The following is a 25029-nucleotide window of genomic DNA, read 5'->3' as shown; positions in this document are numbered from 1 at the left end:
TCAGTTTTTCAGTCTTTACAAGCATTGTGTGTGTGTGGTAAACATCGGATATGGGATTTGGTACAAATGAATTATCTGTACAAAGCCAGATAGGTGACATTTCTCTGTTAACTTATTCTCAAATCCTCTGGAGACCTTACATATTGTAAGTAAAAGAAAATAAAGGAGGGAAATAACATTATACTGGTATATATTAGTATTCCTCAATTGTGTATTATTATTAATATTATTAGTATTATTATTATTATTAACTTCTATTTAAGACATCTCCAGAATACCTGCAGCAGCTATGTAGTCGTCTGTTTAACTCGCATCTCGGTACATCAGTGGACCTGACTCGCCCAGGAACTGCCGGAGATGCTCTTCGCCAATCTATTGCACCACACCATCAGTGAGTTCTGCATTTTAGCATTCTCTTTTACAACTTGTATTTGAAGATTTGTCTCTTTACTAATTTTAGTTAGTATTTAAACAGTTTCACCTACAGCTGTGGTCGGAAATGTATCATCATATGTATGAAGTCACCCTTTATTAAATAAAGCTCCATAACTGTCTAAAAGGTTTACATTTTCAAACTCATCAAATGAAGGGAAAAAAATTCAAGTATCAAAAAGTTTGGTGTGAGAAAGCTAATCCTTTTATGATTAACCCCTATAAACTGCCACACTGCAGACATTGTAGCAGTATGACTGGAAAATTGTTAAATCTACGTTAAAAATCCAAATCATACACAAAAACACACACACACCTACAGTATGTACCTTTGTTGGAAGACTCATTGATATGTGTGACACTACTGTTCCAAAAGTAGATCAGTTTGACTTATATTTCATCCTTCATGGTTTTCACTCATCAGTGTCTTATGCTCTATTACCTCTGCACGTACATGCATATGTCTGTACATGGTGATTAGTACTCATGCAAATCTGCTTCTTTTGTTTGCTGAAATTCCAATACAGACTGCCTAGTTAATTGTATGCCAAAATGCAAACTGTCCAGCAGTTGTTTATCAAGCTGAACTTGTATTATGTAAATAGTTTTTATAAAGTAATTGCCTATCAAGCTGGAATTCCATAGAAGTATAGACAACTTGATTTTCAAAATATAATACCAGTTAGTATTGGTGTCTTTTGACAGTTATAGATTTCTTAATTAATTAACTGATAGAGGTCATGTACCTTTGACTTGCAAGAATTGTGGATCCTTGCCTAAAGTTACAGGCATGATTGTCTCACCTTTCAATGGTGAGATATAGGTGTCACTGCTGTTTTAGCATCAGAATGGCAGTAGTGGGTCAGGAATGCTATTTAAGCTACCATGCTAAAATTAGATTAATTTCTGTCTGATTTCAGTCACCAGGATCAGGAGCCAGACAATCTCACCCCACTTGATTATTCAAAGGTGAAGCATGACTTAGCAAATGCAGATGACAGGAGGAAGTCACTGCTGCTACAGGCTCTCAGACTGGTAATGGGTGTTATCCTTTAACAAATACGGTAATAGATACAGTCAAATGTCATATAGGGGTTGCATTAAATTGCAGCTACATGTCAATGCAAGACATGCTGACAGCTGACATTGTAGCAATTGTAACATATTTCCCAAAATGCTGATTTGTGAATGTTCATTTCATCACCCATTTCTTGTTTGATTAAAAAAACCATTGCACTGAATATTGAGAGTTTTGTACTAAACTAACTATCATGCATGATGGTGAATCCTAATGGCCTTATTGGACTAGCAGTCATAATCAACAGGGAAAAAAATATCATTGATCCTTAAAACCAGTGGTAGTGGGAGGGGAAACTAAGGAGTGAGAGAGATTTTCCCACTGATGTTAACCACCATTGTGTAGTGTAATGCTCTATAGTTTGGTTATATAAACACATCAGATTGGATCTTACATCTGATTAAGGGGCCCTGAGTGGCTGAGTGGTCTAAAGCGCTCACCGTTACGGATCACTGCCATCTCACCTCTGTCTGCGTGGGTTCGAGTCCATGGCTCGGCTAGCGTGGGTACATGGGAAAGCTTGCCAATAGCTTCTCGTGGGTCGGTGGTTCTTCCCTGGGTTTTCCAGGGTTCTTCCTCCACCAGTTATACTGGCCGCCATGTATAGCCTATCTTGTGCTGAAAATGGCGTTAAACCCTAGAACAACAACAACATCTGATTTCAAATGAGCAATAGAAATCATGAGAATTTGAGAACCAGTCATCTTTTGTGATGAAAGACCTGTCCCAAAAAGCATTTGCAGTAGTATTGTTAGTCAGGTGCTATCTAATGATGTTGTTTCTGAATGTGGCACAGTTTTTCAAGGTGTCAGTTCATATTTTTTATTTCTTTTGATATTTTTTCTTTAAGAGGTTGACCCAGTCATCAGCACCCATTCGAGATTCCACATTGGCAGGTTACATTCAGCATGATCTATTGGGATGCGCCCAAGCAGGACCACACAGGGTAGGTTTCAGTTGCCATAGAAACTATGATGTGAGGAAATTAAATTGTGTATTACAAAGCAGTAATTGAAATTTGTTTTTACATTTTCTGACCTAGAGCAATGGTTTTCACACAGTAATGTTAACATTAATTTTCAACCAAATTTATTACGCAGCTTGATGGGACCTAGGCAGCATTCTGCTTTATCATTTAGTATAGATGTAGTACCTGATTATCAGATACACCCACTTTCTTTTCAGACAAATATATTCCTTGATTGTTATTGGGCTTCAACCAATTTTGTTTTGTTGATATATATTAATGAGAACTTGGCACTGTTCAGCTCTCCTCTGTCAGCTGGATGATTGCCTAATAGTACTGGGGCCTCAGATCTCCATTTCCACCCTACTTTCATTTCCATGTGTTATCATTTTTTAGTTATCTTTGCATTTCAAAACAAATTATGAAGTATTCAGTATGATATGGATGATATTAGTTTGAATTTGAGCTCTTTCCTCAGTTCAAATGTTGGCATAGTGCATCATATTTTAGCAAAAATATAGATAGCCTTTACCAGACCATAGCTACCTCAGAGATGCTCCCAGGGGTGCAATCACTTGATTCATACAAAATTTGTACAAATTCATGCACTTGGAAAGTGGTGATGCATGATAACTCTCACCAATTAATTTCACACTGCACGTATGAACAGCTTTGCTTCCCTAAAGTACTTGTAGAAATGGTAAAAATATTTAAGTGCTTGTCATAATGTGTATTTTTTTGTAACTGATTACATATCTGGTTTCATCAGCTTGACATAAATGGTTGTTAAACTAAATTTGATTGGCATGTTGGGCAATGTAACAAGCATTTCAACGAAGTTTGAACTTTGCATTAAGGAAGTTTTACAAATGTGTGTTTTTAATACGGGCCTTCAAGAAGACTCAAAATGGACAATTCCCATCATTGTTCATCTATAGATGATGATTTAGTTCAGCAGATACTGGCTGATCATAGTAATGAAGGCAATTTATTTTTAAAATCAGAAAGTATATAAGATTATAGGAGTTGGGAAAGTGTTAATGGAGATGCAAGTGATTGGTTTTGAACCAAAAAATGGCATTAAATTCAAATCCGATATACATGCTGGATGGACCAAAACAGACAGCACGATGTTCAACCCCTCATTCTCAGCGGTATTTCAAAAGTAAATGTTGAAAGGGCAGAGAAACAAGCCAGATTAAAATACAAATAATTTAAAAGTAGAGTGCACTTTTCTTTTCTTTTCTAGTCACACTTTAGCCCTGTGGGATCATGTGCTGCAAAGCCATATAGCCCTGTGGGATCATATGCTGTAAAACCATATAGCCCTAGCATAAAGGTTGGGATAAATCTCATAAATAAAAATCCAGAAATGAAATTAAACGGTAAAATATATTTATTTGATCAAAATACGTCTGTTTTAACAAGTAGACTATGGCATTAATGGACTTAAAACCCTAATCCAGCATTATGGATTAGTAAATCTGGCATGGTAGTCAGTAGAGTGCTAATTCAAGAAAGTTAAAATTTAGCAGAGCTTATGTTAGTGAAAAATAGTATTTTGGAGCAGAATTATTCAAAAGACAATACCTGTGAGCTGTGAAAGGGTGTTCTCAGTACAGAAAAATATTCACACACAGATAATATAAGGAACCAAATATGCTGAGAAATAATGAACAGATTAATGCTTATACAACTTGAGGCAACATCTTTTACAGATTTTGATTTCATTAGGGGTATCGCAGAGTGATTAAGGAAGAAAGAGAGATGGATATTGAAGTGTTATGTAAATATTGAACTATGGCCATTTCCTCCTCCCCATCATTTTTGTTCTACTCCCCCTTATTTCTGTGAGAAGAGAGGAAATCAACCCCTTATGATAAAATCCTGGGAGCTTCTCTGCTGTTTTAATGACTATCAGTGCATTTCAACCAAATGTGGCATGCAGCTTGATTTTCATTATTGCATACCTGAGTTTGGTTGTTAGTGTTTTGCACTGAGGTATCATTGTAGTCAATTCAATAATTTTATTCAAGTTTAGTGGATGGGGTATCATTGCAATGAATTTAGCACTTTTAGTCATGGATAAGTGCTGGGGTATCAGTTTTTGATGAATTGCATAGTTGTTACGCATTATGAAAGAACCTACAAACAATTGTTCTTTTGTGGAAACAGTAGGACCCCTTTTGTGGAAATTTAAGGACTCCTTCTGTGGAAACAGTAGTACCCATTATGTGGAAACAATGTGACCCCTTTTGTGGAAACAATAGGATCACTTGTCTGGAAACAATAGGACTCTTTCTGTGGAAACAATAGAACCCCTTCTGTGAAAACAATATGACCCCTTCTGTGGAAACAAAATGAACCTTGGGTGGAAACAATAGTACCCCTTCTGTGAAAACAATAGGACCCCTTCTGTGTAAACAATGGGATCCATTCTATGGAAACAATAGGACCCTCTGGTGGAAACAATAGTACCCTTTCTGTGAAAAGAATAGGACCCGTACTGTGTAAACAATGGGACCCATTCTATGGAAACAGTAAGACCCATTCTGCGGAAACAATAGGACATCTTCATTAATCAACTTATGAAATGGTTTTTTTCTTCAAAACATAAAAAATTGATACTTGCAGAAATGCATTGATTTCACAGTTGTTATATTTTCATTTTTTTCCCAGAATTAAGGTATGAGCTATAATGAATTTCAGTTCAGTTAAATTCAGTCTATTGGTATAAAATTAAATTGGATAATTACCAAAGCAGCATATGAAGAAAGTCTGTGTTATAACATGCATACACCATTTTATATTCTTGCAGTTTAATAGATCTGTTCAGACACCTTTAGAAAGACCTTTAGTCAGAAGGTTGGGATAGTCAATAACTTGAAAAGGAAATCAAGAACTAATGCTTAAATAATACACTTTTTAACTATTGAGAAGAAAGTTTTTGCTCAATCCTGAAACTTAGCAAAACATAGGAAATTTTTTAAATGACTTGTTGATATTGTTTTGATTCAGAGAATTTTAACTGATAATTTTGAAATGTCCAAAAATGTATGCATCATTACCATAGCTTATAACATTAAAACTTAAATGTTCTTGTAGGAGGCAGTGTTATTGCTGTTGACGTCCACAGATCCAATTAGCAAACAGTCAGCGGCCAGGCTTTTTAATGCTTTTGCCTCCCTCTGTGCAGGTAACTGATACTCATTAGCTGTTCTGTCACAGTAGTTCCTTGTAGTGGGTTATTTTCTGCCCTAGAACCTCTGTTTAATAGACTTTTTCATGAGATGGTTTGTGAAACATGAGATGTTCCGATTTTCTTATGTAAGCAGCTGAGAGGAAGATTGGGGAGGATTACACATGGTAACTAGGGGAGGATTACACATGGCAACTAGGGGAGGATTACACATGGTAACTAAGGGAGGAATGCCCTGGAACATAGGTTGTAGTATCTGGGGCATTAAAAATCAACAACACTTCTGCCCAGTTTCATTGCCCATTTAGTGTTTAAATTTAGTGAACTTAGGAGTTTGGTGTCATGTTAACATTATGATGTGATTTTCTGCATACATAAATATCTGTGCATTTATAGTGAGATCATATGGCACACATCTGGAAAATATCATTGGAAATGTCTCTTGCATCTAGACCCTTTGTAAGACTTAGCATTTACAGATTTCACAATTTTTTTGTTATTTAATTACATTAATTAAATATCTTTATCTAAGTACTGTTTGTTATGCTAGTGCATAATACCTACCCAACAGTCAGAATTTATGTTGTGTGTTCTAGTTGTGATTTCTAGTTAAGAACCTAGATAGTGTTTAAAGTATCCTGGATTCATCAGTTTTCATGCATTCAAATACCCTGGAGTCATCAATTTTCATAATCATAATTTTGATTTTGGGATAGGTTTTGTCACAGAAACTACTTGTATCGACTGAAAAAAATAAGAAAATTCTTAACTCGTAAGCAACATTTATTTGATTTAGTTCATTAACTTTTTATAAAAGAAATTAATGGACAGTGCAGAACATCAGTTCTCTTGAATGTTCTGTTTTGAAATTGAGTGGCATATTTTATAACTCATTTCTGAAGTAGTGCAAATAATTGAAGACAAAAGACTGAAAACTGCAAGTTTATGATATTCCATCAAAACAAAGCGGTGTCAGAACAGTTAAAAGCTATATTTTCTTATTGGGGTTTTTTCTGTACTTTTTTTAAATATTATTTATCAGATGTGCATTTTATGTTGCAGATTTGTGTACAGGTTTTAAATTTTTACAGGGAGGACATATTTGGCTCAAAACCAGGACCTTTTCAAAGGCCTGATTGACAACTTACGGAGTGAGGATAAAGACTCCATTACCAGAGAGATGGTCCTAGGGGCATTACAGAAGCTCAGTCTCAGGTATTTACATCAGGCATTGAATGTTATCACCTGTGTCATTGATGGTCATGGCAGTGGTGGTGGCAAGGGTGTTAGCATTGTTAAGGTCCTCTACTAATGTTTTTGAAAGTCATAGCTTTGGTGACACTTGAAACTTTACCACTATATTAATAAATGTTCAAAGAGTTTACCCTGCCAGGTTTCCACTTGTCTCACCTGCCTCAGCATAATGCTATTATAGACAAGGCACTGTATTCTGTGGAACTGATATAATGATCAACTTGGATTTGTGGATGCACAAGTTAGGTTTTGCTTTTAAGTAACCAATGGAAATGCTTGCAAGAGTTATATCCCCTTATAATTGACAATGTTGTATGAAGTATACAAATTTTATTCAGAATAATTTTTTAGCACAACAAGTAATATTTAAACACTAATTTTCTGGTTCTTGGCAATTATTAATACATTTTAAGTTTAATTTGAAGTTTAAAGCATTCTTTATCCATCAGAGTCACTCTTGGCTACTGTTGTATGTAAGTGCAACAGAGCCACACCTCCACCCAACCCCACAAAGCCAGGCTCTGTCCACGTGGAATGGATTGAATCCTGACACAACTGTGGAGGTTTGAAGACCACCCTCAATAGTATGTAAATGTTTGAAGTCTCAATCATCAGGGTTGATGGGGAGTTGCTTGACATCAGAAAAGTCGGCATCCTATTAATCACATCTTTTCTTTAAAAAATGATTGGGATAATTATAGGAAAATGTAAATCTGGTTGTTTATATCCCTGATATAAGTACTATAGTCACATACTTGTAATAATTCTGGATTTCCCAGAAAATTTTCAGGTTTTAGTCACAATTCTGAACATGCTGTTCTACACCAAGTTTACACTTTTTAACCTCCCAAAAATGTGTCTTTTTGACAGAATAAAAACAAACACAAAACCTATTTATTAACTCTTACAATGAAACCCCTGTCATTGCAGATGTCCTGTCATTATGTTTCCTTTGATTTCTGAGGATGCATTCATCCTCCAATATTTTGTTTATGACAAGAAATATCCCCTTGCAATGCAGACTTCAAAGGACATTTTATATACTTGTTTAAGAAAGATCAAAACTGCATTAAATTATTATATCCTTTAGTAAAAAAAATTAGATAAAATTTCATATTTTAGATGATGAAAAGATGGACGTAAATGCATAGTTATCAGTTGTGTAATATAAAATCATTTCTTATTGAAGCCTCCCTATGTGCAAAAATATTTTATGCATGTTTCATTTCATTTTTGAGTGAGCCTTGGTGACTAAGTAGTAAAGTGCAGGAATCACAACCCAAAGGTAGCAGGTTCAGGTCCTTCTCAGATCAACCCATGCCAGCTGTTGTAGTGTGTCCCTGTGCCAGTACCAGGACCTTGGCTCTAAATAATTGCTGTGTTCTGTTAAACTCCAACTAGTCAGTTTTCAACAGTTTTCAGTTTTAAAATATTTTCTTGCAAAATATTTTAGAAGTGGGTGAGCCACTTTAGCTGTTGTCTATAAACAAGTTGCCTTAACTGCACTAACTTGACATATAAGGTTATGTCAGTATATGAGACATTTGACTGTCATTCTTAGGGTAAGCTTAAATTTCATCTGGTCATATCACTGGTTTCTAAGCTCAAGTCTAGACATGGTTATTCATAGAATCCATACCTGGTTATAATATGGGACTGCTGACACTGGGACCGATATTGATGTATTTGACATCTAATTGGATGTGAATAACTATGTAGAATGAAATTTAATAGCAAAGTGTGAAAAATATAACTCTAACAAGAAAAAATATTTTTATTCTTGATGTTTTGTTTTTAAACAGCATACTTAGTGTTGATGGTCTAAGATAAACACAGTCAGAAGGGAAAGAAAGTTTCTTATTGTGGGGTTTTTCTGATGATACTGAATAATGTAGTTTTTAGCTAGCACTGATATTTAATACTAGTTTCAGATTATAACATGTGGTGTTCTGAATGTTTGTTTTTGCACATCTTTAGCCAGGGATTCTGCACTTAAAATGGTATTATGGATTCACTGCTTCTTGTGGGGTACAAAATTTCATGGATACAGTAGGACCACTTCCCCATTCCAAGACCACTTCCTGTTTCCATAAATTTAAGCACCACTTTCCTTAAGAAAACCTCTTTACACAGACACAGATACACATACACACACATTTGCCCACTAAAATAAATGATTTCATATTATTAGTTGCCCATCCAAGGTTGTGGATTTGTTTTCTTATAAATTTTCTGATTTCATTCACCATCAGACCTACATGAGACCAACATCTCAGCTTTCAAGAGCATATGTGTACCAATTAGAAGAACTAGTTGTACAATTGGGGTGAAGTAAATATTACATGACACATATGGTGTACTGTGTATTTATCTTTCAGACGTAACCTACAGTCAGCCATGATAGAAAATGGTCTGATAGAGTGGCTGGTCAAAGTATTGGAGGATAATGACTCATTGTCTGACTACACTCTGGAATACTCAGTTGCCTTGCTAATGAATCTCTGCCTCAGAACCACAGGTAATTACACAATGGAGTACGTTAGCATTGCTGATGAAATACTGTTATAGAAACTTAGGTAATTGCACGCTGAACTACAGTTGCCTTGTTAATGAACCTGTGCTTCAGAACCTCAGGTAATATGCATTGGAGTACTCATTTTCCTTATAATGGACTGATGTGATAGTACAAGAACCTCAGGTAAGTTACATAACAGAGAACTCTGCCCTTTTCGGTTGGGCCTCTGTCTCAGAATCTGAGGTAATTAATTAATGTTTCCTCTTGATGATCTTTTTTCTCAGAACCACAGGTAATAGGTAATTACACTCATGTATTCATAGTAATCTTGCTGATTAAACTGCCCTGGGAGTATATTGGGTCTTGCTGATAAAATTTTCTCAGAACCACAAGTAATTACACAATGTATGAATTTGTGGCATAGCTGATAAACGTCAGTATAAGAACTTTAGGTAATTACACACACTGGAGTACTAGCAACCTAGTTCATGATCCTCTAACTCAAAACCTCAGGTTAATACCTATTAGAGTAATCAGTGGAATGCCTTATTTACAAACCTTTAAATCAGAAACCTTTGATAATTACATTTTTGAATACTATGAAGCATACTTAATGAACCTTCAACTCAAAACCTCACATAAGTACTAAAAAGTAGTAATCAGTAACATGCTGAAAGTTAGACACTGAACTACTCTGTAATCTTCTTGATTAAACACTGTTTCAGTGCTTCATATAGCCAAGCAGTGAAGTACCCTATAGTCTTTTTGATTAAGCACTGTGTCAGTGCTTCACATAGTCAAGGAATGAATTACCCTGTAGTATTCTTGAGTAAACACTGTGTCAGTGTTTCACATATCCAAGCACTGAAGTACCCTCTGGTCTTCTTGAGTAAACACTGTGTCAGTGTTTCACATATCCAAGCACTGAAGTACCCTGTGGTCTTCTTGAGTAAACACTGTTTCAATGCTTCACATAGTCAAGCAATGAATTACTCTGTGGTCTTCTTGAGTAAACACTGTTTCAATGCTTCACGTAGCCAAGCAATGAAGTACTCTGTGGTCTTCTTGAGTAAACACTGTTTCAATGCTTCACATAGTCAAGCAATGAAGTACTCTGTAGTCTTCTTGATTAAACACAGTTTCATTTTCTTCTTTAAACAGTTTCAGTGATTAATATAGTCTGTGCTACAGTTGTCTCCTGGAGCATCTGTATTAAGTATCTCAGGTATATATACCACCCTTACAACACAGTGATACTCAAAGTTAGTTTAAGCAGTCTTAATCTTTTAGTTCTATTGGTCATAGATATGGTCATCTGTCCATCAGCCATCTGTCCATTAGTACAAGTTTGTTATTGCATATTGTAAACTAATGGAGAATTGCAATGAAATGTTTAAAAACACTTTCACCCCAAGACCAGGTTGGTCTTAACATAAAAATCTTGCTGATTGGATATCAAATATAGCCACTACAAAGGTGATCTTCATAATCTTATTGCTTCTTCTCCTGGATGGATGGTCATATTGGCAGGAATTTTCATCAAAACACTTCCAGTGAAAATGTTGCTCCATGGATTGGACAGAAAGTCATATTAACGTGGGATTTTGACCAGAAGACTTTTTGTGATGTCTAGTTAATCCTTAAGGAGATGGTGTTGATCTGGCATCCATTATGACCAACATGGCAGCCATCTTGAAGATCTTGTTATTGCTACTCCTGCAGAATAAAAAGTCCTATGAACATGAAGTTTTCTCAAGAAGACTTCTTGTGATGTCTAGGTGGGCCTAAATGAAAAGTGACCTGATTTTTAATATGGTTGCCATGGTGACCATCTTGAAATTTTATTATCACTATTCCTTCTAGATGGATGGGTGCATGGGCATGAGAGTCTTCTGAAAAGGACTTCTTATGATGTCTGGTTGGTTTTAAATTTAAATGGTGTCAATCTGACGTTTCATATTCAGTATTTTACATGAAAAAGTCATATCAATATGGGGTTTTCACTAGAAGACTTTTATGGTGTCTGGTACCATTATGGGTTTTTGGTCATCTTGAAAAAACATTTAATAGCTACTTCTTCTGAATGGATTGTTATACTGTCATGGTCTTTTCACCAAAAGACATATTATGTTATCTAGTTGATCCTAAATGAAAATGGTGTTGATCTTAATAGAATATGGCTACTACGGTGACCATCTTGACAGTCTTGTTACTGCTTCAACTCTTTGAATTGAAGATTATACCAATGCATTCTGATATGACATCCAATAAAGCTACCAGAGCATTTATCTTGAAACTCTTGTTATCTCAACTCCTTGTTGAATGGTCAAGATGGTCCTTAATGAAAAATGGTATGATCTTACATCCAGTATGACCATCACTGTTGCCATCTTGAAAATCTTGTTATCTCAACTCCTTGCTGAATGGTCAAGTTGGTCCTTAATGAAAATGGTGTGATCTTACGTCCAGTATGATCATCACTGTTGCCGTCTTGAAACTCTTGTTATCTCAACTCGTTGTTGAATGGTCAAGCTGGTCCTTAATGAAAATGATGTGATCTTACATCCAGTATGACCATCACTGTTGCCATCTTGAAAATCTTGTTATCTCAACTCCTTGCTGAATGGTCAAGTTGGTCCTTAATGAAAATGGTGTGATCTTACGTCCAGTATGATCATCACTGTTGCCGTCTTGAAACTCTTGTTATCTCAACTACTTGTTGAATGGTCAAGTTGGTCCTTAATGAAAATGGTGTGATCTTACATCCATTATGACCACCACTGTTGCCATCTTGAAAATCTTATTATTACCCAAGAATATCAGAGATTGTTGCAACACTTAGCAGCACTTAAAGAGAAGAACTGGTATTATCTTGCTTCCTGGAAATTCTTTTTGGCCAGTAGAGTATCAATTCTTCAAGTTATTCTTGGTCGATCTTTTGTTATCCTCATAATATGCTGATCATTCCATATTGCAGTCACATTAGTTTCTTTTTTTTAATTATCCATGTAATAGCTTGACCATTGTATGTAGCAGTACCAAAATTTTGTGGTTGCAATATTACAGTGTCTTCAAAATGTTTTAATTTCATGTTGCTTTTCACTGGACATTATTATGTTTATTTCCATTTCTTTTTTAAGACATTTTCTTAAATTCTTTATTTCTTTTGCAGAAGACTGATTGGTTGCAAATATGGCCAACATAAATAACCACAAAAATATTCAATCTTGTACAGTAAAAATAATCCATTGTTCAATTTAAAAAAATCCATTGTGTAGTAAAATAATCCATTTTGTACAGTAAAAATAATCCATTGTGGAGTAAAGTTAATCCATTGTACAGTAAAACTAATCCATTGTAAAGTAAAACTAATTTGTTTTTTTTACAGTAAAACTAGTTCATTCTGCAGTAAAAATAATCAATTGTAAAGTTAAACTAATCCATTTTGTACAGTACAAATAATCCATTGTACAGTAAAGATAATTCATTTTGTACAGTAAAAAATAATCCATTGTGCTGTAAAAATAATCCATTGTGCAGTAAAAAATAATCCATTTTGTACAGTAAAACTAATCCATTTTGTACAGTAAAAAATCCATTGTGCAGTAAAAATAATCGATTTTGTACAGTAAAACTAAACCATTTTGTACAGTAAAAATAATCCATTGTGCAGTAAAAAGAGTCCATTGTGCAGTACAAAATAATCCATTTTACATGTGGCAGATTTAAATGAAGATGCTATATTTTGTGATTGTTTTATTTTGAACAGGGAAAAAAAGATGTGTAGGCAGTGCAGACCAGACATTGAAAGTTTTAAGTGACCTTTTGGGGCATGAAAACACAGAGGTCAGTACTCTTCTTCATATGTAGGTTGAGTTTCACGTTGTTGCATCTGCCATCCTTGATTGGTGTTTCTGGGGATGCTTGTCTTATATCCCTTGGTGATTTCATTCATTTTTTTTTCAACACTGTCACACATTTGAATATGTTAAGATATGCAGTTACTATTTAATATCAGTTAGCAACTGTTGACACAAAGCAAATTGACCATTTTCACACTAATGTCTGTATAGTACCAACTGAAGAACATCACCACTACACAGTGAAATCTTTAGAATTTACAGGTGGAATTGTACCTGAACTGTACATTACTGTCAGATACTTGATTGATTTATGACCCATGGTGTTACTCCTTTAGGAATTTAGAGTTAATCCAGAAACAGACCAGGATCTAATTATTCTTCAAGCAAAATTGAGTGAAAGTTACACCTGGTGAGAGAAGTGCACCTGAAGATTGTAAACGTCACAGGCATAGTTCACTGAAGTGTATTAAATAGCATCCCTACCAAAGTGAGTGAAATTATGGTCAGTAATTGTGTCTATTGTACTGAACCAGTCTTGTGTGTTCCATTAAAAAGGATGTACCAGCAGTCCAGGATATTTTACATTTAATTCTACAAATAGTCATGATTTATCCATGATGCACTTAGAATAAAGGAGTGAAAACTTTCAGCATAAGAACATCAACCCATAGACATTATTTTGGTTTGCTTTCCACCCTTGTACATCCATTTAAATGGAATTGCCCACAGAGGCAACAGTTTTTTTAATATGAGGCATTAATAATTTATGGTCACTCTATAAAAATTTGATCAACTTTAAATGCTTGTAATAAATATTGTATTAAAGACAATTATTGTGATATGCATTTTGATATGTGACTGGGTTCACTTAGGGCACCATTTCTATGAGGAGAAGACATTTATATGCAATCCTGGTGCATGTAAGATAATATTTGCACATCCAGTAAATAATAATAGTTAATGATGCCATGTAGATCCACATAATGCACATCAAATGTGCGTGTGTGTAATTTGGATTTTGAACATAACTTTCAAAAATTTAAGTCAAGCTAACCTAACAACTTGCTTACCTCCTGCCGCAGAACAACTTGATAAATGTCTGCGTTCATTGCTTGACAAACTTGCCCCAGCTACCAAGTGCAGAGTGTCAATTCAAAAGTGTTCTCTATGGTATAGCAGTGTTAGGGACCAGCTTCGCACTGCTAAAAGAGACCGCTGTAAAGCTGAGAGGCTCTGGCTTTCCACCAGACTCACTATTCGTAAGCAAATCTATGAAGTCGCTAAGAAGCATGCCACAGATACAGTCCATGCAGCGAAATCAGCCCACTACACTACTAAGATCATGGAAAGTTCCAGCTGCAAAGAGCTCTTCGAGATTACTAACAAGCTAATGTCAAGGAACAAATCAGCATCACTTCCAACTACCTTCTCTCCAGTCGACCTTCTGGACATGTTTGCAAATTTCTTCCGTGACAAAGTACAAACCATTAGAGATAAGCTTGACACCACAATTTCAATTGACTTGTCGTCACCCTACAGTTGGGATAAAGAATTTGAGCGGCAACCATTAGCAGCATTTGAACCTGTCTCTATGGATTTTGTACGTACAATCGTGATGAAGAGTGCACCAAAGTCATGTGAACTTGATCCAATTCCAACATCGCTGCTGCTTGAGTGCTTAGATCCAGTATTGCCTTCACTAACTGATGTTATTAATACCTCTCTCTCATCTGGGGAATTCCCATCATTTTTCAAAACTGCCATTGTAAAGCCTCTGCTGAAGAAACCAACACTAGACTATAACGATTTAAAGAACTACCACCCAGTTTCTAATCTCCCATTCATATCAAAAATCTTAGAAAAGGTTGTTCTATCCCAGCTTGTATCTCATCTAAATTCAAACAGTCTTTTTAGCAATGTACAATTTGCATATCGCCCTTGCCACAGTACTGAAACTACTCTTCTAAAAGTAGTTAATGACATTCTCTCTGCATTGGATAGCGGAAAGATCACAGTCCTCACCCTCCTTGATTTGTCTGCAGCATTTGACACAATAGACTATGATATATTACTTCACTGTCTCCAGCATGTATTTGGCATTCATGATACAGCCTTACTGTGGTTCGAGTCTTACTTGGTCAACAGGACACAAATTGTATATGCAAATGGAATACACTCCAGCCCAGTTGATCTGTGTTGTGGTGTTCCACAGGGCTCTGTTCTTGGACCTGTTCTCTTCATTCTGTACACTGAGTTGCTCTCAAGTGTCATAGATCATCATCCAGTGTCTTACCAATTGTACGCTGATGACACCCAAATATACAAATCTAGCCACCCAACTGAAGTTGATGCTACCATCCAAGGTGTAGAGAGGTGTATTTCTGATGTGAAATCATGGATGACATGTAACAAGCTGCAGATGAATGATGATAAAACTGAGGCCATTCTGATCACAACACAAAGATTTTCTCATTCGCATCCTTTACCTCAAACAATATCAGCAACACCAACATTAAATTCACACAATCAGTACGAAACCTAAGTGTTACTCTGGACAGTACTCTCACATTGCACCAACATGTCATGAACATATGCAAGGTTGCATATCTTGAGCTGAGACGCATCAGCTCAATTCGCAAATATCTTTCAGTTGATGCCACTAAAACACTTGTGTGTTCGTTAGTACTTTCAAGACTGGACTATTGTAACTCAATTCTGTCTGGTTCATCTCAATATCTACTCCAGAAACTTCAAAAAGTTCAAAACACAGCTGCTCAGATCATAGTTAGAGTACCATGATCAGAGCACGCCTCCCCACTGCTCTGTACCCTACACTGACTATCCATTCGATCCAGAATCAAACACAAAATTTGTTCTCTGTGCTATGTTTCACTGTCGGACTCAAGTCCTACATACCTATCCGATTTCACCCATGTGTACACACCAGCAAGAAACTTACGCTCCTCTTCTGTTGTAAAGCGCTTAGAGCTTCTGAAGATTAGGCGCTTTACAAAGCCCTCATTATTATTATTATTATTATATTGATATGATGTCTGAAGTGTGTCTGTTTATAGTGACAACGAGCACTGGGGCATCATGCCGCAGACATAGCATGATGTCCCACCCAGTCACATTATCCTGACACCAGGCCAACCAGTCCTAATACTAATTTCTTAATGCTGAGCACCTAGCGAGGCAGCTGTTAGTACCATTTTTATAAGTTTTTGTTATGACTCGTCCAGAATTCAAACCCACAACCTCCTGCTACATCATATGTTATCAAATCATTAAATGTGTGGAGACTTAAGACCCAAAGAATGCAGGGTGTCATCTTGAGACTTCCTAAAACATGTTAGGGACAGGGTGTCACCTTGGGACTTCCCAAAACATGTTAGGGACAGGGTGTCACCTTGGGACTTCCTAAAACATGTTAGGGACAGTGTGTCACCTTGGGACTTCCTAAAACATGTTAGGGACAACACTGCATGTGCTGGAACCATGTATAAAATCTTTGAATGCAAATGTCCACTCTTGTCCCTGAAGAATTTAGCTAATGGAATTTAATCTGGACAATTTCTGTAAGAAACTGGTGTGAGCTGGTCCATCAGGTCAAGGAAATTTGAGAACTGAAAGAAAACCACAGAACTTTGGATTGACAGCAACTGGTAATTGCATACACAAGCACCTGGATCAAACTTTGGACTACAGCATTACAAATTTGGTGTATTACTTATGTATTATCTAAGCCCTTATTGAATATAAAAATTACTTTCATACAATGGCACTAATCTTTTGTAAAACAAGCTAGCAGTTATTTACTACAATAAGCCTCCATTGTGTCTCTTTTTATGTGTGTGCCTTTGTTTCATTTTTCAGATCCGTCCTTATGTCAATGGTGCCTTGTACAGCATTCTTGCTATACCATCCATACGAGAGGAGGCCAAAGCTATGGTAGAATATTTGTGTCTTTTTTCATGATAAATCTTTTGTTATATATGATTTTATTATATGCTTTTTAAATACTTTGGAGCTTTATTTTGTTCTGTGATATTTTACATTCACTGTGAATAATGTAAACCATTAAAGCAGATAAATCTGTGCACATTTTCTAAAATCAGGGATGAAACACAATGGCTGCATCTTAATGTTATGCATATTTGATGAACAACCCTGTGTACAATACAGAAACATACAGTATATACTTACCATGTTACAGGGATGAAACTAAATGCGTGTGGCACATGTCTGTCTGTATTGTAATACACAATCCAGAATATAATTTAGCAGAGATAATGAAAATACTCTATGTGCTGGACATGTCCCGCAGATCAAAGGTTTCAAACAGCACATATTCTGAATTATAGGACATCTCAAATATCATTATAGCAAATTGTCTTTGATTTGTTTATCCATTAATTTAAAACAGCTTAAAGTAAAATTCAAAAGTCACTTGATCTAGTTTACACATTGTTTCTTTGTCAGACAGTCAGTAGAGATGACTACATCAAATTTACACATTGTTTCTTTGGCAGACAGTCAGTAGAGATGACTACATCAAATTTACACATTGTTTCTTTGTCAGACAGTCAATAGAGATGACTACATCAAATTTACACATTGTTTCTTTGTCAGACAGTCAATAGAGATGACTGCATCAAATTTACACATTGTTTCTTTGTCAGACAGTCAATAGAGATGAATACATCAAATTTACACATTGTTTCTTTGTCAGAGATTTTTAAAAATGGACAAAGACAAATGGACCAAAATTATTATATTATTTTCAATTATGAAAAAAAAAACATTTCACTAATTGTCTTTTTTGTAATCAGGAAGTCATAAAAATCATTTAAAAAATTTCGGGGCAAGTCAACTTCCTGCCATAATAGGCATCTAATCAGCTTGTCTACATATGAGAGCAGTGTGACTCACAGCTGATAACTACATCAGTAACACTGTTTAGAATGGTGTACTTCATTCATAAGTTTCATGTGGAGCTGTGACTGATGTTCAAAGGTTGCCTTTATTATTAAATTTGTGCATAAGGATAAGACATTTTTTAATATATTTTATAGGAAAGCCAGCACCCTCCTCCTTATTTCTTATTTTTATCCAAGTATGGGTCTTTTCTATCTGTAGACATGTGAGCTGTTTTGCGGTAACAAGAAAATTCTCCATATCCTTTAAATGAATCTTGATATTTAACTTATTTGGACCTTTTAAATATTATGAATTTGTAGACAGTGATAAGAACGATAAATACAAGTTACAAATAAACATTTCTTCGGTAACTTCCTTTTGTCCCTAATTACTTGTGATAAGAATGATAAATACAAGTTGCAAATAAACATTTCTTCTTTAACTTCCTTTTGTCCCTTGCATTTGCAGAGCTTATGAAGAACGAAAGACTTTTTTAATTTTCAAAATAGTACATTCAGGATATTGATTTTCTGCATACCTGCATTGTATAATAATTTTTAAAAAATAGTTTATAAACTAAATCAAATATAATTGGCTTTGAAGTAAACAGTTTTACTTATTAATTTCTCATAAAAGCTTCATAACTTTTCTGGCTAGTTCTTTTAGCTTTTGAGAAAAAATCTCTCCCAAAAGTAAAATTATGATAAAAGTAAATAAAGCTTTTAAAATGATTATTTATGTGATTTTTCCTGTAAACTTGTGTTTTCTATGCTCTGTTGATGTTGCTCTGTGATACTCTTTTGTTGTTGTTCAGAGACATTTAAACAACAGTCCCTTGCACAACATGTGTTTTAATTATGTTGCATCACAGTTTCTTGGCACATCATACATCATGTGATTTGGATTTTTAACATAGCTTTAACAATTGTTCAGTCATATCACTATGATGTCTGAAGTGTGGCAGTTTGTCGTGACATCTAGCACTGGGGTGTCATGCCGCAGACATGTAGCATCATGTCCCACCAAGTCACATTATCTTGATGCCAGTTCAGCCAGTCCTAACACTAACCTCTTAATGTTGAGTGCCTAGCAAAGCAGCTGTTAGTACCATTTTTATAAATCTTTGGAATGACTTGGCCAGGGTTCAAAGCCGCTTCCTCCCACTTCGGAGGTAGACGCTCAAACCACTTAGGCCACCTATGCGGTCTTGTACAGTTAATTATTACGTATATGTTTTCTTTTTGACCCAGCTTGTTAAATCTCCTTTGAATGTGTTTACATTAAATTTTAGAGATAGCTGCCACAGCAATTTTCTGGAAAAAATTATGGCAAGAGCTATTATAATTTCAGTATCCCTGAAAAAGACATGTATTATTTTGTTTTATTCATTCTCTAGCTTCTTTATTGATATTCCTATCACAGATACCAAAAAATATTGTGACATTGATGAACTATTTCACTATTAACAATCACTTTCTTTGAACCAGGGAATGGAAGAGATTCTAAGATGTTTCATCAAAGATGATCAACCCGACATGAATCGACAAATCGACTTTATCATCAAGCAACTCAATTCATGTAAGAAATCATTTATTTATAATTTATCTCTTTTTTTTTAAGTACAATTTTGAACCCATTTTAGTTTGTCTGTTTGTAATTGCATCATGTTTGACTGTCATCCATCTAAACATCCACTGGCAGTAGTGATTTTCAAACTTTGATATGGCAAAAGTAACTGTCAGTTTATTACAGCAAAAATCATGATTATTTCCGTTATTATTTATTTGCAGCAGAAGCTGTGGATGAATATGAATCAGATGATGAAGAGGAGGAGGAAGATGAGGTTTGTAGGTCAATGTCTTGAAGAGTGTGTGTGTGATTTGGATTTCTATTGTAGTTTTAACAAATTTTCAATCATATCAATACAATGTCTGCGAGACATCTGTTTGTACCATTTTTTGAAAAGTCTTTTTATGACTCAGCTGGGGATTGAACCAAGACCTCCTGCAACCAAGGCAGATGCTCTAACCACTAGGTCACTGTTTTGTAGAATGTTATTGTGATTTGGATTTTTAAAGTAGCTTTAACAATTTTTCAGCCATATTGCTATGATGTCTGCAGTGGTGCAGTTTATAGTGATGTCTAGTACTGGGGCATCATGCGGCAGACATGTAGCATGCTGTTCCACTCAGTCACATTATCCTGACACCAGTCCGACCAGTCCTAACACTAACCTCTTAATGCTGAGTGCCAAGTGAGGCAGCTGTTAGTACCATTTTTATTAGTCTTTGGTATGACTCAACCAGGGTTCGAACCCACAACCAAATGCATCCAATTTGGCAATCTTCTAAAAGTTGCTGTCACTACTGCTCTGAATAAATGGTCATATCAACATGGGGTTTTCACCAGAAAGACCTTTTATGTTTAGATGGTCTAAAATAAGAATGGTCTAACCTCTAATATAGCCACCATATTGGCCATCTTGAAAATCTTGTCAGCTTAATTTTTCTTAGGTGGCTGGTCTTGTTGACATTGTGCTATGATCTCTAGTTGGTCCTAAATGATGGCATCCACCTGGAAAGTCTTGCTCTTATTACTTGTTCAGTATGGAAATAAGTATCAGTGGGAGGTTTTCACCAAAGAATCAGGATGTCTTGTTGGTCCTAAATGAAAATACTGCTGATCTGATACCCAGTATAGCCACCTTGAAAATGAAGATGGTGGCTATCTTAAAAATCTTATCTCTTCTCCCAAATGTATGGCCATGTCAGCATGGGGTTGTCACCACAAGACTTGTTTTGATACCTAGCTGGTCTTAAATCAAAGTTATGCCAATCTTGATGATGGCTGTCTTCCTATAAATAGATGGCCATATTGACATGAGATTTTCACGAGAAGACATCTAATGATGTCTACATTGGTGTTTCACCATATGACATGACAAATAAACCATGTCATTTGACATGTTCTATACTTTGTCAGTCTGTTGGCAGTGTTTCAACATATGACAAGACAAATAAACCATGTTAATTTACATGTTCTGTACTTCATCAGTCTGTTGGCAGTGTTTCAGCATATGATAGGACAAATAAACCATATCATTTGACATGTTCTTTACTTCACCAGTCTGTTGGCAGTGTTTCAGCATATGCTAGGAGAAATAACCCATGTCATTTGACATGTTCTTTGCTTCATCAGCCTGTTGGCAGTGTTTCAACATATGACAAGACAAATAAACCATGTTAATTTACATGTTCTCTACTTCTTCAGCCTGTTGGCAGTGTTTCAGCATATGATAGGACAAATAAACCATGTCATTTGACATGTTCTTTACTTCACCAGTCTGTTGGCAGTGTTTCAGCATATGCTAGGAGAAATAAACCAGGTCATTTGACATGTTCTTTGCTTCGTCAGTCTGTTGGCAGTGTTTCAACTTATGACAGGACAAATAAACCATGTTAATTGACAAGTTCTTTACTTCATCAGTCTGTTGGCAGTATTTCACAATATGACAGGACAAATAAACCATGTTAATTGACAAGTTCTTTACTTCATCAGTCTGTTGGCAGTGTTTCAACATATGACAGGACAAATAAACTATGTTAATTTACATGTTCTGTACTTCCTCAGTCTGTTGGCAGTGTTTCAACATCTTACATCATACCCACACATAGCAATAAAAGAAATAAACATATAAATTACAGTATTTGTACATTTTGTTTTGTATCAATGAAATTATCTGTTACTTAATTCATTTTTAATCATTTGCCATCATTTATGGGCATTTGATTGAGAAAAGTGTGTTTTATATGGATTCTGTGGTGGTAAGGAGAATTTGATTTACCGCTCATAAAAATATTCTTTTGCTACCTTGAAGATTTCACACTGTTATAAAGGGACTATATATTCACAAATTACCAGTTGATATATTACAGTACCAAATGTGGGGGTACTTTGGATTCTATATTTAAAAAATTAGGGTTTTCATCAACTAAATTAAAAAAAATGAAGTTTGTAATTTATATGCAGGGCTGTCATAAAATCGAATCAGAGCAGTAATGAACCAATCAAAATGCACTTGTGACTTCATATAAAGTAAGACATTTATGAGATAAAATTAAGATTTCCCCCATGGGCATTCTGTTAAAAAAAGAATATATCCATACCAATAAGGGTTATGATAAAATTTGTCTTCTGTAGATCGGTATTCTTTATATCAGGGGTCTCAAATACACTGCCCATAGGCCACATGAGGCCCGCCAAGGTGTATCCTGTAGCCTGCAAAATGATTGACATCACAAGGTGTCATCAGAGATAACAATGGTGGTGTGGCCCTTGTGCCATCGAAAATGCCCTCAGGGTGGTTTGAGTTTGAGACCCCTGCTTTATGTCAATGATTCTGAGGTGTATTTTTTTATGTTATGGTAAACATTTAGATAAAGATCCAGTTCCTAATTGACATATCACGAGCTCAGTCTGTTCTTATTTCAATAACTCTGTTAATGCAAACACATGACCAGGTTCACAAATAAAATCTTCTGTGGGAAATTTCATGGTTATTATTTTGTCTGTGTAGTAAAAATGAGCATTTATGATTTGAAGAACATCAATGTCTATATCAGATATGTGTCTTACATAGGAAACTTTATTTGAGATTCCCTCAACTTTACAGTTTTAAGCCAAATAATTTTTAAAAATTTTAATTGCATTTTGTACATAATTATTTAATCTCATGTTTAATGATCACTTAGGAGGACCAAGATGCAATGGAGATGGACCTGGATAAAGATGAGTCTCTACGTCCAGAAGGAAATGAGTTATCTGGGGAGCGACTCCTGATGACAGAGTACCTTGCTGTACCTGGAGCCAGTGCGAAAACTAGGAGAAAGGTATGCCATGAAATAAAAATGGGTAGTCACAGACAAAGTAGTACAACAAAACCGTTAGAATGTATACACAATAAACTTTTTATTCCATGGTTAGAGTACTAAATAAAATCCAGAAATTTAAGGTATTAGGCCATAAAGTTTTATTTAACCTAATTTAGTGAAAATATAAGACATTGCAGTCACTATTCTACAGCTAATGGCAGCAACTGTATCATTGTTATACATTTTTTTTTTACATTTTCATCATTTTTTAAAATAAGTTTTGATTAAAGTTTTTTTAAATATTTCTTTTATTTCATTAACTACTGATGGATTCTTCTAAAACTTAGGACGTCCCATTTAATAGCAATAATAAATTATTTTGCAAACATGCACCTTAATCCCATAACTGTGGGGTCTAGGTCACAGACATACAAGATTTGCATTAAAGTTGTTGTTGAAGCTTCTTTTCCTTTAACACATGGATGGAATCTGTGCAAACTTGAGGTGGATAACTTTGAAGCAGAGAGAATCAAATTTGTCCCACACACATTCCTAACCCATTGACCTTGGGGTCAAGGTTACAAACAGAAAATTTGTGTCAAAGGGACTCTTTCATACTGAATTTTGCTTTATATTATAATATTGCAAATTATGAAAAGGTTTCTCCATATAATAACATCAGGCTGATGAAAACATATTTTAATCAAAAGTAAGCACAAACTATATCACCAAATAATTCTGTTCAAACCTGATGTGCTTCATCATGGAGACAAAGAAAATTAATTCTACGGCAATGTTGCTCTCTCTTTTGACCTTGGGTTCAGAGTTGCATTATTTGCAAGGTATACAGTTGTGTTTTCGACATGCAGCCCTGACTTCTGTTTTAGTTGATGATAATATCAAGCAGTAAAACCAAGGTCGGAACAAATATGTGTATTAAGAAGAGACGGGAAGAAAAGGTATAAGTGTAAAAGAATCTGTGTACTCACTTATTGTGCACATGTTTTGAAAATAAATTCAGGAAATGAATCCTTGAAAAGTGACAAAAGGTAGGTGGTGTGTTGGATTTTTGTCTCATATTTGTAAACATGCTGAGATATATATGTTATTCTATTGACAGCAACTATGTCAACATTAATATTGTGTGACATTTTTTTGTAAGTCACATAACGGTGGGATATCATACATACTTGTTTAATAAGTTGAGAACTGCATTCAGCATAGACTCTGATCTGCCATGATCACAGATCAGGATCCATGTTGTTTGTTCTACTGATTACTCCTAATAAAGTGAATTGATCCAGATCTGCTGGTGCATTATGCAACAGCTGATCTGAGTGCATGCAGTTGACAGTTGTGCTTTACTTATAACTGAATAAATACAGTTCATCATTGCATGAATGCAGGTGAGACATATTTGTAGTTCGTTTTTCCCTACATTAGAAAAGTAAATAAATGGATGATGAACTCATGCATAGTTAAATGACAGGAAAGAAATACACATGCAAGAGAGATCCTTCATTTATTTAGTCCTACCTGATTGGAAAGTAATTCACATGCAAAGTGAGATCCTTGATTTATTTAGTTCTACCTGATTGAAAAGTAATGTTTATTCAAAGTGAGATCCTTGATTTATTTAGTTTTACCTGATTGAAAAGTAATGTACATTCAAAGTGAGATCCTTGATTTATTTAGTTTTACATGATTGAAAAGTAATGTACATTCGAAGTGAGATCCTTGATTTATTTAGTTCTACCCGATTGAAAAGTAATGTACATTCAAAGTGAGATCCTTGATTTATTTAGTTCTACCTAATTGAAAAGTAATGTACATTCAAAGTGAGATCCTTGATTTATTTAGTCCTTCTTTAATGCAAAGTAATACACATCCAAAATTAGATCATTGATTATTTAGTCCTACCTGATTGGAA

The 25029-nt window shown here is 35.3% G+C and overlaps 1 protein-coding gene across 3 annotated transcripts in view; it reads left to right on the top strand.

Annotated features, from left to right (window-relative positions):
- LOC149781503 (lisH domain-containing protein ARMC9-like) overlaps positions 1–25029 on the top strand; it is a 109496-nt gene that overhangs the window by 46947 nt on the left and 37520 nt on the right. For all 3 annotated transcript variants that reach the window (XM_089935585.1, XM_089935587.1, XM_089935586.1), the window contains exons 10-20: positions 264–391; positions 1353–1467; positions 2361–2456; positions 5583–5673; positions 6768–6891; positions 9309–9448; positions 13215–13291; positions 17185–17259; positions 19716–19806; positions 20019–20071; positions 22980–23117. In XM_089935585.1, the coding sequence (XP_089791711.1) occupies positions 264–391; positions 1353–1467; positions 2361–2456; positions 5583–5673; positions 6768–6891; positions 9309–9448; positions 13215–13291; positions 17185–17259; positions 19716–19806; positions 20019–20071; positions 22980–23117 (1128 nt within the window). The remainder of the gene's footprint in view (positions 1–263; positions 392–1352; positions 1468–2360; positions 2457–5582; positions 5674–6767; positions 6892–9308; positions 9449–13214; positions 13292–17184; positions 17260–19715; positions 19807–20018; positions 20072–22979; positions 23118–25029) is intronic.

This window comes from Sinohyriopsis cumingii, chromosome 15 (assembly GCF_028554795.1).
Source record: "Sinohyriopsis cumingii isolate HCF-2022 chromosome 15, ASM2855479v2, whole genome shotgun sequence".
Classification (NCBI taxonomy): domain Eukaryota; kingdom Metazoa; phylum Mollusca; class Bivalvia; order Unionida; family Unionidae; genus Sinohyriopsis; species Sinohyriopsis cumingii.
Note: the sequence above shows the minus strand (reverse complement) of the source record. Positions and strands in the feature narration are given on the sequence as shown.